Raw genomic sequence first — 12,250 nt, forward strand, 5'->3', positions numbered from 1 at the left:
AACGAGCCCCCGCTGCCCGGCTGCTGCCTTGTCCCCGTTAATTAGTGATGAGAAACGAGCACCCGCCGGGGCCTGGGCAGGGGACAGCCACCCCCTTGCCCTGTCCCCAGGGCCACCCGTGCGTCCCCAATGGCTCCTGTCCTCTGACTCCACCGCAGACGCTCGGGAGGCGGCCGCTGGCCCCGGGCACCCGCTGTCAGCTCTAATTGGGCCACGTCCTGCCCGCGCCGAGGCAGCAGTGACGGGTGAGCGTGCTGGAGGGTCCCCATGGCTGACCGTGTCCCCTCCCCTTGCATGTCCCTAAGGGGACACCCCCTGCCATGGGGCCACCTGGGCTCTGGGGGCAGGGACATGGCAGCAGGGGCACCCCCAGTGTCCCCACTGAGGTGGCAGAGGGGACACCAGCGCTTGGGGACAGTGGAGCCCTTCCCAGCACCCCCCGGCTGGGCCGATTCAGGAAGCCAAGCGGGGTCTGTGTGTGTGTGGTGGGGGCGTGGCAGGAGGACCCTGTCCCCAGGGTGGGGGACACCGGCTCTGCCCCACGCGGGGACACAGACAGCAGACGGGGAGAGGTCACAGCTCTGCTTTACCATGGAGTCGCCCCGGGGTCGGGCAGCAAAGCGTGTGTGTCCCCCCGCCCAGCGCAGCCCCCCAGGACAGGGCTGCCGGGGACAGGGGACACCCAGGGGACCCATGTCTTCATCTGCGCGTCCTGTACATATGTACACACTAGCAGGGACCCCCCGGCATCACTCTGGGTGTGGGGAGGCAGCGGGGAGCGGGGTGCCATGGGGTCAAGTGGGGTGCGCAGCCAGGGGATGGGGGTGCAGTGGGGCAGCGCAGGGGGGGCCCCAGCCCCCTGCAGCCTCCCCCCAGCTTCAAATCAGCAACTGTGGGGTGAGATAATGGGAAAGCGTGTGGGGTTGGAGCCCCATAGATGGCCTGGACCACTGTGGGGGGATGCCGTGGGGCTGGACAACAGCAGAGGGATGCTGTGGGGCTGGATGGTAGCAGGGGGAGGCTATAGGGCTGGATGGCAGTGGGGTGATGTCGTGGGGCTGGACGTCTGTGGGGTGGTGCCATGGGGCTGGATGGCAGCGGGAAGCCGAACCATGGCAGAGGGATGCCATGGGGCTGGGTGGTCCTTGGAGGATACCATGGGGGGACGTCATAGGGTTGGACGGCAGCAGGGGGATGCCATGGGGACATGCCGTGGGGCTGGACATCTGTGGGGGGATGCTGTGGGGCCGAACCAAGTCAGAGAGATGCCATGGGGCTGGAAAGTCATTGGGAGATGCCTTGGGGCGATGCTGTGGGGCTGGACAGTCACTGGGGGACACCATGGGGAGATGCCGTGGGGCTGGACATCTGCAGTGGGATGCCGTGGGGCTGGAGGGCAGTGGGGCGATGCCGTGGGTCCAGGCTCAGTCCGAGTAGATGATGAAGCCGGAGAAGGTGCTGTACTTGTTGTTGTTGCCGCCGTGGGCTTTGCCCCCGTCCAGCTTGATGAAGACCTCGTCCCCCGCGTCCAGGTGCAGGATGACGCTGTTGCTGGCGTAGTCGTAGTTCTGGTCGGCGTCCTGGGCGATGGCGCTGGCCCGCACCTGCGCAGGGGACACCCGCGTTACCTGCCCCCGGCCCCGGGGGGCTCAGGGGACAGCTCAGCCCTCGGGTCCCGTGGGACACCCGAGGTCCCAGCTCACCCGCAGCCAGGGAGGCCACCCGCCAGCTCTGGGGGAGCGTGGGGTGCCCTGGATCCCCACCCACGGGTGAACAGGGCCCCGATGGACGTGGCTTCTCCGAGCATTGCCCAGAGCCTCTCCCTGACCCAGTAGGCTCAGACGTGGGCCACGACTCAGACACGGGATCACAGCTCACACACAGGACCCCATCGCTGGAGTCGGATGGGGGCCCAGAGCTCTGACATGGGACCCCGACTCCAGGATGCAGGACCACGGCTCAGACCTCATCTCTGGATTTGGATGTGGGACCACGGCTCAGACACTGGACCTTGACTTGGTTCAGGCGCAGGACCACGGCTCAGACATGGGACCACAGCTCTGGATTCAGATGCACGATGACAGCTCAGACACCGGACCCTGACTCCAGGTTCAGGTGCAGGACCATGGCTCAGACACGGGACCCCATCTCCGGATTTGGATGTGGGACCACAGCTCCAACATGGGAGCCCAACTCCAGGATGCAGGACTGTGGCTCAGATATGGGACCTCATCTCTGGATTTGGATGTGGGACCACAGCTCAGACACTGGACCTTGACTTGGTTCAGGTGCAGGACCACAGCTCAGACACGGGACCCCACCTCCGGATTTGGATGTGGGACCATAGCTCCGACATGGAAGCCCTACTCTGGGTTCAGATGCAGGACTGTGGCTCAGATATGGGACCTCATCTCTAGATTTGGATGTGGGACCACGGCTCAGACACTGGACCTTGACTCCAGGTTCAGATGCAGAACCATGGCTCAGACACGGGACCATGGTTCAGACACAGGACCCCATCTCTGGATTTGGATGTGGGACCACAGGTCCAACATGGGACCCCGACTCTGTGTTCAGACACAGAACCACGGCTCAGATATGGGACCTCATCTCTGGATTTGGATGTGGGACCATGGCTCAGAAATGGGATCCTGAGTCTGGATTCACATGCAGGACCACTTCTTGGACAGGGCACCACGGCTCAGACACGGGATCCCAGCTCTGGATTCAGATCCACGATGACGGCTCAGACACGGGACCCTGACTCCAGGTTTGGGTGCAGGACCGTGGTTCAGACATGGGACCCTGCATCCCAATTTGAGTGAGGGGCTACAGATCAAACATGGGACCACGGCTCCGGATCCAGAGACGGGACCCTGGCTCTGGATTCGGGTGCAGGATCATGTCTTGGACACAGGACCACGGCTCAGACAGGGGGTCCCGAGTCTGGATTCACATGCAGGACCATGGCTCAGACAGGGGGTGCCGAGTCTGGATTTGGATGTGGGACCACAGCTCCAACATGGGACCCTGACACCAGGTTCGGATGTAGGACCATGGCTCAGCTATTTGGATGTGGGACCACGGCTCAGACACTGGACCCTGACTTGGTTCAGATGCAGGACCACAGCTCAGACACGGGATCCCGACTCCGGATTTGGATGCAGGACCACGGCTTGGACATGGGAGCACAGCTCTGGATTCAGAAGCCAAACCATGGCTCAGCCCCGGACCCTGGCTCCAGATTCACATGCTTGGACATGGGACCAGGGCTTGGACACGGGACCCTGGCTCCGGATTCAGCTGCAGGACCACACCTCAGACACGAGACCCCATCTCCCAGCCGAGCCCCAAACCAACGGGATGAACCCGGCACATCCCCACGCGTCTTCCCACGAGCTTCACGGGGACCACGAGCATGTGGCGGGGGCTGAGCTCAAACCCCCCCAAAAACCAGCCTCACTGCTCACCCGCATCCCAACCCGCTGCGGGGCACGATGCTCCCCCCGACAAATATTTCCTGGGTGCCAGAGGACGAGGCCGGGAGGTGCCGGCAGAGCCGGAGGTGCCGTAACTACCCGGCACAGCAGCTCCGTGGCTGGAGCCCGCTGCCGCTGCGGAATTATTTGAGTAATCAAATCTACGCCGGCGCCTTGCAGGGAGAGCGCGCGGCGCTGGGGGACGGTGACAGTGACAAGCTGGCGGAGAAAATCCCCAGTGAAATGCGAAAGCGACGCGCCGGGGAGAAGATGCTCCTAATTATGACCGATGAGAATGGGCTCTTAATTGGCTCACGCCGGGCGGGGAGGCACCGCCGAGCGGCTGCGGGGTCCCGGAGCCAGCGGGGTGTCCCCATGGATTCCTGTCCTTTGTCCCCATGGATTCCTGTCCTTTGTCCCCAAGATGGGGGTCTCAGGGGTCCTCTCCTCCCCGGGAATGCAGCTGCAGCTCCCCCAGCCCACGGGCAGCCTGCGATGGTGTGGGCAGACGCTGTTAACTCTGGAACCTACTGATGGCCCTGCAGGTGAGCCCAGGGCTCGCTCTCACCCACGCAGCCATGTCCCTCGTGCCATCACCAGCACTGTCACCCCATTAAAAGTCACCCCGTGTCTACCCCGCTACCACGAGGGTCCCCATCCCCGGTGGGGGACACGGTGAAGCTCAGTCCCAGCACCCCAACCTCCAGGGGCTGCTGCCTCACCCTCGTGCCGAGGAAGAGGAGCGGGGGGAGAAGCAGGGGGGGAAGGAGAACCAGGAAAAGCCATTTGGCGCCAGGCTCTGCCGCCATCGTCCCCCCGCGCCGCAGCCAGAGCTGCCCGGTGCCATCCGTCTTCCCTCGTTAAGGAGCCGCCTCGTCACCGCGCGCCCGCCAGCCCTCCGCGCTAACCAGGGAAGATAAATGGCAGCGCCGGGGCCGGGCTGAGCCGCTTCCGGCACCGCGGGGGCACAGGAGGTGGCGGCTGCCACCGCGTCCTCCCCCGCAATGGCCTCGTCCCCCTCGTCCCGCTCCGTGCCTCAGTTTCCCCATTCCCTGCGCAGCCCCCGGAGGTGGGAACCATCAGGGGGGACACAGCCCCCGGCCCCGGCTCTGCTGCGGCCGCTATCACCGACCCCAGTGACACCGCCGGGGTGGTGTCACCAGCCCTGGGGACGCTGTGGGATGGGGACGGTCCCAGCGTGGGCGGCTGCACCCAAGAGCTCGGGGCTGTCGGGGGGCAGCGGGGGGGCTCCCACCTCCAGGCTGAGCCGCTCGCGGTGACACTCGGGGCATTGGGGACACCATGTGCCCCACATGCCACAGCCACCACAGCCACCACGGCACGGCAGCGGGTGCCCCCCAGGACCCCCCAGAAGGTCCCCACAGTGTCCCTTGGGGACCGTCCCCAGGCCCCCACCCACGGGGACCCCCCTGGGGCTGTGTGTCCCCCCACACCAAGAGGGACCCCCATCCGTCCATCCGTCCCCCCACCCCGCTAATACAAATAAGAATAATTAATGCTAATTAAGCCCCAGGAGCAGCTCCCTCCCCGTGCTGGGGCTCCCCTGGCTCTCATTAACTCCAGCCCTGATGCAGGGGTGACGGGCTGCACCCCAAATCCCCAGCACCCAGAGGAAAGTGGGGGGGTGCTCAGAGGGCCCCCCCCAGTTATAATTCCCTTGGAAGACGCCGGGATCGACCCTTATCCACCAGGAACCCCCCCCCGGCCCCCCCAGCTCGGCCAGGGACGGGGTATTTTTAGCAACAACCCCCTAATTAACCCCATTTTTTAATTATTTGAGGCATTTTGGGGGGACGACGCCCCTTTTTTAAACTCTCCCGCTGGTGTCCGCCTGCCAAAACGCTGCCCCAGCCTCCCGAGCCGCTTCGTTCTCAATATCAGAGCAGCGATACCTCGTTAGTAATTAACAACCGGTTAATTAAGCTGCATCGCGTGCCCGAACGAGCGTGGTCCCTCTCGACGAAGGGGCTCCGGAGCTTCTGGAAATTCATCCAGGTGCGGCGATCCCCCATGGAGCTGGGGGGGGTCAGACCTCAGCGGGGGGACGGGGGGAGGTGGGAAGGTTTGGGGGGGCCCTAAAAATATTTGGGGAGATTAAAAATAAAAAAAAAAACAAGAAAATAAAATTTAAACTGTTTGGATGAAGAAAAATCACCGAGCAGCTCCTGTCCCCACCGCGCTGCCGGGGCTGCGTCAGGGCTCCCCTCACCCCGCGCCTCTGGCTCGTTTTTTGGGGTTGATAACTCGATTTTGGGATTGATAACTCGTTTTTGGGGTTGATAACTCGTTTTTTTGGGGTTGATAAGTCGATTTTTGGGGTTGATAAGTCGATTTTTGGGGTTGATGAGTCGATTTTTGGGGTTGATAACTCATTTTTTTGGGGTTGATAACACGTTTTTGGGGTTGATAACTCAGTTTTGGGGTTGATAAGTCGTTTTTTGGGGTTGATAACTCATTTTTTGGGGGTTGATAACTCAGTTTTGGGGTTGATAAGTCGTTTTTGGGGGTTGATAAGTCATTTTTTGGGGTTGATAACTTGGTTTTGGGGTTAATAATTCAGTTTTGGGTTCATTCGGTGTCGTACGTCCTCAGGACGGGGATGTACCGTGGGGCTCAATGCCGGGAGAAAATGCTGGGGAGCGGGATGAATCCCGGCTGCGGTGACACCCAAGGGGATTAAGCTCGGGTGACACTTTGGGGGGGTCACAGCCCGAGTCGTGGCCGATGGGGGGGACACGGCGGGGGAGAGGGGCAGCGTTTCGGGTATCGGCCGCAAACGGCGGCGATGGAGCGGCTGCGTCGGGGGGTCGGGGGGATTTTCCCCTGGATGGGGTTGGGGGGGGGGATGCTGGAGCCAGGGAGGGGGCAAGGATGGAGCCAGCCCCGGGGTGTCATCCCCCACGATGTCCCCACGCAGCCCCTCTGGGGATGGGGACATCTCTCCCGACACAGCAGCAGCGGAGCTGGCTCCAGGCTGGGGTGCAGCACCCCAAAAGCGGGGCAAGCGTTGTCCCCCCTCCAGGCCACCGCAGACACTGTCCCCTGCGGAGCCCTGTCCCCACCCCAGGGAGTCCCACTGGGGACACCAGCATGGCCGGGGAGGGCAGGGCACCCCGGGGACACAGCGGGGACACCCCAAGGCACCACAGGGCATGTCTGCAGGGCCAAGGAAGGGACCGAGGGGACCCTTGGGGACGCATCAGGGCAGCACGGCTGTGGCTGCGGAGCGTGTCCCCAGCACTGGGAGGGGGACAGGGCACATGGGGGAGCATCTCTGGGGCTGGGAGAGGGATGGGGCACCCCGGGGGTGCACCCAGAGCCTGTCATCGTTACCAGGAACGGGACAGGGCACCCTGGGGACGCATCCAGTGCCCCTCATTGCTACTGGGAGAAGGATGTGGCACCCTGAGGGTGCATCTCCAGAGCTGGGAGCAGGACAGGGCACCCCGGGGATGCACCTGGAGCCCAACATGTCACCGGGAGAAGGACAGGGCACCCCAAGGATGCATCTCCGTGGCCGGGAGAAGAATGTGGCACCCTGGGGATGCCCCCAGAGCTCATCGTTGCCACAGGGAGAGGGATGGAGCATCCTGGGGGTACATCCCTGGGGACGGGGAAAGGATGGGGCACCCCAGGGGTGCACCCAGAGCCCACCATCACCACTGGGAGAAGGATGGAGTACCTCCAGGATGCATCTCCAGGGCCAGGAGAAGGACAGGGCACCCCGGGGAAGCACCCAGAGCCCATCATCACCACTGGGAAAAGGATGGAGCGCCCTGGTGCCGCATCTCCGAGACTGGGAAAAGGATGGGGCACCCTGGGGGTGCACCCAGAGCCCATCATCACTCCCGGGAAAAGGATGGGGCACCCCGGGGGTGCACCCAGAGCCCATCACCGCCACCAGGAGAAGGACGGAGCACCCCCAGGGTGCATCTCCAGGGCCAGAAGAAGAACAGGGCACCCCAGAGGTGCACCTCCACGGCCGGGAGAAGGACAGGGCACCCTGGGGAAGCACCCAGAGCCCTTCATCACCCTCGGGAAAAGGATGGGGCACCCCAGGGGTGCACCCAGAACCCACCATCACCACTGGGAGAAGGATGGAGCACCCTCGGGGTGCATCTCCAGGGCCAGGAGAAGAACAGGGCACCCCAGGAGCACATCTCTATGGCCGGGAGAAGGATGTGGCACCCCAGGGAAGCACCCAGAGCTCATCGTCACCCCCGGAAAAAGGATGGAGCACCCTGGGGGTACCTCCCTGTGGCCGGGAAAAGGATGGAGCACCCCAGGGAAGCACCCAGAGCCCATCATCAACCTCGGGAAAAAGACAGGACACCCTGAGGAAGCACCCAGAGCCCTTCTCTGGTGCATGGGGGGCAGCACCAGGTCCCATCCCCGCGGTGGGGCTGGTAGCCGAGGTGGTCAGCCCTTACCTGCCCGTTCTTGCAGAGGTCGGCCCACATGCTGGTGCCGTCGCCGCCGCGCATGAGGACGTGGTAGGTGAAGAAATAGGTGCCGGGGATGGCGCAGGTGAACTTGCCGGAGGCGGCATCGTAGCTGTTGCCCAGGTTGGTGACCACGTCGTCGAACTTGAGGACCTCGTAGCCCTCGTGGGGGTTCTTGAGGCCGGCGTAGAAGGCGACGCGTGGCACCGTGCTGTAAGTAGCCGCGCTCACAGCACCCGTAGCCCCAGGTCCCGGTAATCCCGGAGGTCCCGGTCGTCCCGTTTCACCCCGTGCCCCAGCCGGTCCTGGTGGTCCTGGTTCTCCAGGTGGTCCCGGTGGTCCCGGTTTCCCCGGTCGCCCCGGTTTGCCTTGAGGACCCTGGACCAAGGTGGAGGGCGGCGGGAGGGGACCGCGCTCGGCCGGTTGCGGCGGGGGAGCGGCGGGACCGTAGGGCTCACACACCATCCGGCACGTCCCCAACATCTCGTACCGGCCGTCGGTACCGGCGGAGCTCACCAGGACGGGGATGAGCACCACCAGCACCAGCACCATCACCACCCCCGCCGCCGCCACCAGTAAAGTTTTCCGGCCCAGGCTGAGCCGCCGCCCCCCGGCCGGGGCACGTTGTCGCCCGGGGGTGGGAATGGTGGCGGTGGGGGGGGGGCGGGGGACAGGGCGGTGGTGGCGGTGGCGGTGGCGGGGGGGCTCGGGGGTGGCGGCGGCCGCTCCGCTCCGCTGCGCTCCGCCGGCTCCGGTGCGCCCCGCGCCCGCCCAGGCCACGCCCACACCCGCGGGCCCCGCCCCCTCCCGCCCCGGGACCGCCCCCGCCAGCCTGGCCCCGCCCCCCGGGCACGCCCACCGCCAATGGCAGCGCACGGGGCGGGGCCACGCCCCCTCGGCCACGCCCCCTCGGCCACGCCCCCTCGGCCACGCCCCCGCCACGCCCACCCCTGAAGCCCCGCCCACCCCACCCGTGACCCCCGGCTCGTGTGTGGGACCCCGCGCCCCCGGCCCTGCCCCGTGGCCTGTCCCCGCGTGGTCACCCCGAGCCACGCCCTGTCCCCATGGGCCCAGGTGATGCCACCTCCGTCCCCGAGCACCCCACAGCCACGTCCCCACGGGGGCTGGAGCTGTGTCACCTCCCTCCCCAGAGCTGGGGGCCACATCCCCAGAGCTGGGGACACCCCTGGGACCGGTCACCTGTGTCCCCACGGGGGGCAAACCCACGGGGGACAGTCCCCAAAGCGTCCCCAGGGCCCCTGCCTCAGTTTCCCCTCGCACGGGGGACAGGCTCCCTGGGGACACACGCTTTGGGACAGCCCAGGTGACACCCACGTGGCCAAGCATCCACCACCAGGAGCACCCGTGGGGTCATGGGACACGTGCCACCACCAGTGATAAAAGCCACGGTGAACAACGGGCCACCCACAGGTGACACTGTGGGGACGGTGGGGCCGTGGTAAGGGGTGGCGGCCACGCGATAGAGCCGTCCCCAGGGGGCTGAGCACCGGCGGGCTCGTGACACGGGGCCGCACGGCTGCCACCGCTCTGTCGCCTGCCATCGCCATCAGCCTCGGCGGGGACAGCGGGACGCGATGGCAAGTGACAGCCGCCGCCAGCGCCGGGAGTGAGCGAAGGACGCGGGGCCGGGGGGGGGGACACAGGCAGTGGGGACAGGGCGGGGGGGACACACGGGCATAGAGCAGCCCAGGGGCTGCTCCCAGTGCCACCCGCTGCGGCGGTTTGGTGGCCTTGGGTGACAATGCCGAGGTGGCATCAACCCCGGTGACACCTCTGCTGTCATCACCCCCCTCCCCCAAAACCTCCCACCCTGGGGACGCGCGTCCCCTTCCAGCGCAGTGTCCCCAAGCCCCAGGGGACACACAGGGGGACAGCCGCCAGCCCCCAACCCCAAAGAGGGGAGGGGACCGAGGGGACACTTGGCAGCGCATCGATCGCCTCCGTGCCCCGTCCCCCCCCGCCAGCTCCCGCAGTGGCTTTAATTTAATCCGCGTGCAAAAATCAATTAACCGCCTTTAAGGAGGCAATTATTCCTGGGGGCTTAACGAGGCTCGGCGGGGGGGGGGGGGGCAGATTATTTTAGGGTCCCCCGTCACCCCGTGTCCCCCCCCAAGCTGTCACCAGCTCTGTCCCCGTCTCTCTTCTCCATCCTCCTGTCCCCCCCCCGCCTCCTCCTCGTTATCTTTCTTTTTTAACGAGCGCCTGAAAATCCGCCTCGCCGAGGTCACCGGCTGCGTGAGTCACCCACCGGCGCGGTGGCCCCGGGTGGGCAGAGGGGTCTGCGTGGGGACGGGGTGGCCGTGGTGGGGACACGGAGGGGACACAGGCAGGACCAGGTTGCATCAGGGCACTCGTCTCACCTGGAGGGGCAGGGGACGTCCCTGGTCCTGGCCACTGTGTCCTCGCGGTCACCTCATTGCCACAGGCCATCGTGTCTTCATGCTGTGGCCACCATCTCACCGCCATGGCACACCATGTCCCCATGGCATGGCCACCACCCCAGGCCACCATGTCCCCATTCCAGGTCACCTCACTACCACACGTCACTGTGTCCCCTGGGCCACCTCGCCACCCTGGGCCACCATGTCCCCACTCCAGGCTACCTCACTAGCGCAGGCCCCCGTGTCCCTATGGCATGGCCACCATGTCCCCAGCCCGGCCGCAGAGCCGCAATGGCTCCAACGCCACCCTGGGGCAGCAGCACCCTACGGATGGGGACAACACCCCAGGTGACCCTGGCCGGAGCCCCCAGGGTGCTCCCTGTCCCTGTCCCCAACTGCTGCACTGGGAGGGGGTGCAGCGCAGCCCCCCGAGGTGGCTCCATCCACCCAGGGATGGGCAACCGAGTGGCAACCTCTGGAGAGCCACGTCTGGGACAAGGGACAAAGCTGGGAGGTGACGGCAGTGTTAGCAGTGTCTGCAGTGGCAGTGGTGTCTGCGGTGGCCGCGGTGGCCGCGGTGGCCGCAGTGGCTCAGCTCGTCCCCAGCCGCCGCTGCGGCTCCTCCGCAAAGTCGAGCAAACAGCAGCTCCCGCAGAGCCCCCGGGGCTGGCGTGACGCGGGCGGTGACACCGAGGGGACGCCGGTAGCCGGGGCGGGGGGGGCCCGATCGATGCTCCGGGGGCGCAGGTTCTGCCGGGGGGGGTGGCTGTGTCCCCCCTCACCCACCGCTCCCTGGGGAGGATTTGGGGATGGGGTGGGACGGGGTGTTCATGGGGGTCGGCGCTGCCCCGTGCCTCAGTTTCCCCTCCCGGCGCTGCCCCGTGCCTCAGTTTCCCCTCCCGGTGCTGCGGCCGGGTGGGAGCCGCTGCCGCAGCTGCCCCACAGATGCTGCCCGTAGGACCACGCGTGGCCGGGGGGGACATGGACACGGCACCCACGTGGCACCCACCACCCGGCCCCGTGGTCGCGGGTGAGCTCGGGCGCGCTGAAGGCTCGGCGGTAATTAGGACTCGGAGCTGGAATTAACGACCCCGCTGTCGGCCCACGCTGCCGGGCTGGGGGGGAGGTGGCGGTCGCAGGCTGTCCCCGGGGACTTTGGGCGCTGTCCCCCCAAACCAGGCTGTGTCCCCAGGGTGGGGCCGGGGACACCCGGCTGTGGGCGGTGAGGGCAGGGCTGGGCCCTCGGTCCCCCAGCCGGGGGGGGCAGGACACCCTGGGGCGGTGGGAGCCTGGGCTGCACGGGCTGGAGAAGAGCTGGGGAGATGGTGAGGTCTGCTGAGAATCACCTGGGGCTTCTTCTGCTGGTTCCCACCACCTTGGTGGCATCCACCCACCCATCCACCCACCCATCCTCCATCCATCCATCCATCCATCCATCCATCCTCCATCCATCCTTCATCCATCCACCATCCATCCATCCATCCTCCATCCATCCTCCATCCATCCATCCATCCTCCATCCATCATCCACCAATCCTCCATCCACCCATCCATCACCCACCCATCCACCATCCATCCATCCATCCATCCTCCATCCATCATCCACGCATCCTCCATCCACCCATCCATCCATCCACCCATCCATCCATCCATCCTCCATCCATCCTCCACCCATCCATCCATCCATCCTCCATCCATCCTCCACCCATCCATCCATCCATCCTCCATCCTCCATCCATCCTCCACCCATCCATCCTCCATCCATTAATCCATCCATCCTCCATCCATCCATCATCATCCATCCATCCATCCTCTATCCACCGATCCATCCTCCATCGTCCACCCATCCATCCATCCACCCATCCATCCTCTACCCATCCATCCATCATCATCCATCCATCCATCCT

The 12,250-nt window shown here is 65.5% G+C and overlaps 1 protein-coding gene across 1 annotated transcript; it reads right to left on the bottom strand.

Moving 5' to 3' along the window:
- Nucleotides 1–797: 797 nt before the first annotated feature.
- On the bottom strand, nt 798–8,494 carry C1QL1 (complement C1q like 1). The gene is made up of 2 exons (XM_068418842.1): nt 7,931–8,494; nt 798–1,604 (listed from the first exon to the last, which is right to left on the bottom strand). The coding sequence occupies exons 1-2, from the start codon at nt 8,492–8,494 to the stop codon at nt 1,425–1,427; spliced, it is 744 nt and encodes a 247-aa protein (XP_068274943.1). The 3' UTR covers nt 798–1,424.
- Between the last annotated feature and the right edge of the window lie 3,756 nt (nt 8,495–12,250).

This window comes from Nyctibius grandis, chromosome 26 (genome assembly GCF_013368605.1).
Source record: "Nyctibius grandis isolate bNycGra1 chromosome 26, bNycGra1.pri, whole genome shotgun sequence".
NCBI classification, from domain to species: domain Eukaryota; kingdom Metazoa; phylum Chordata; class Aves; order Nyctibiiformes; family Nyctibiidae; genus Nyctibius; species Nyctibius grandis.

Excerpts from the sequence above, each read along its gene's own strand:
- C1QL1 (XM_068418842.1), bottom strand. The coding sequence starts at position 8,494 with ATGGTGCTGGTGCTGGTGGTGCTCATCCCCGTCCTGGTGAGCTCCGCC. Across the intron at positions 1,605-7,930 it reads ACCTCTGCAAGAACGGGCAG|GTGCGGGCCAGCGCCATCGC; the intron begins GTAAGGGCTGAC and ends TCCCCTGCGCAG.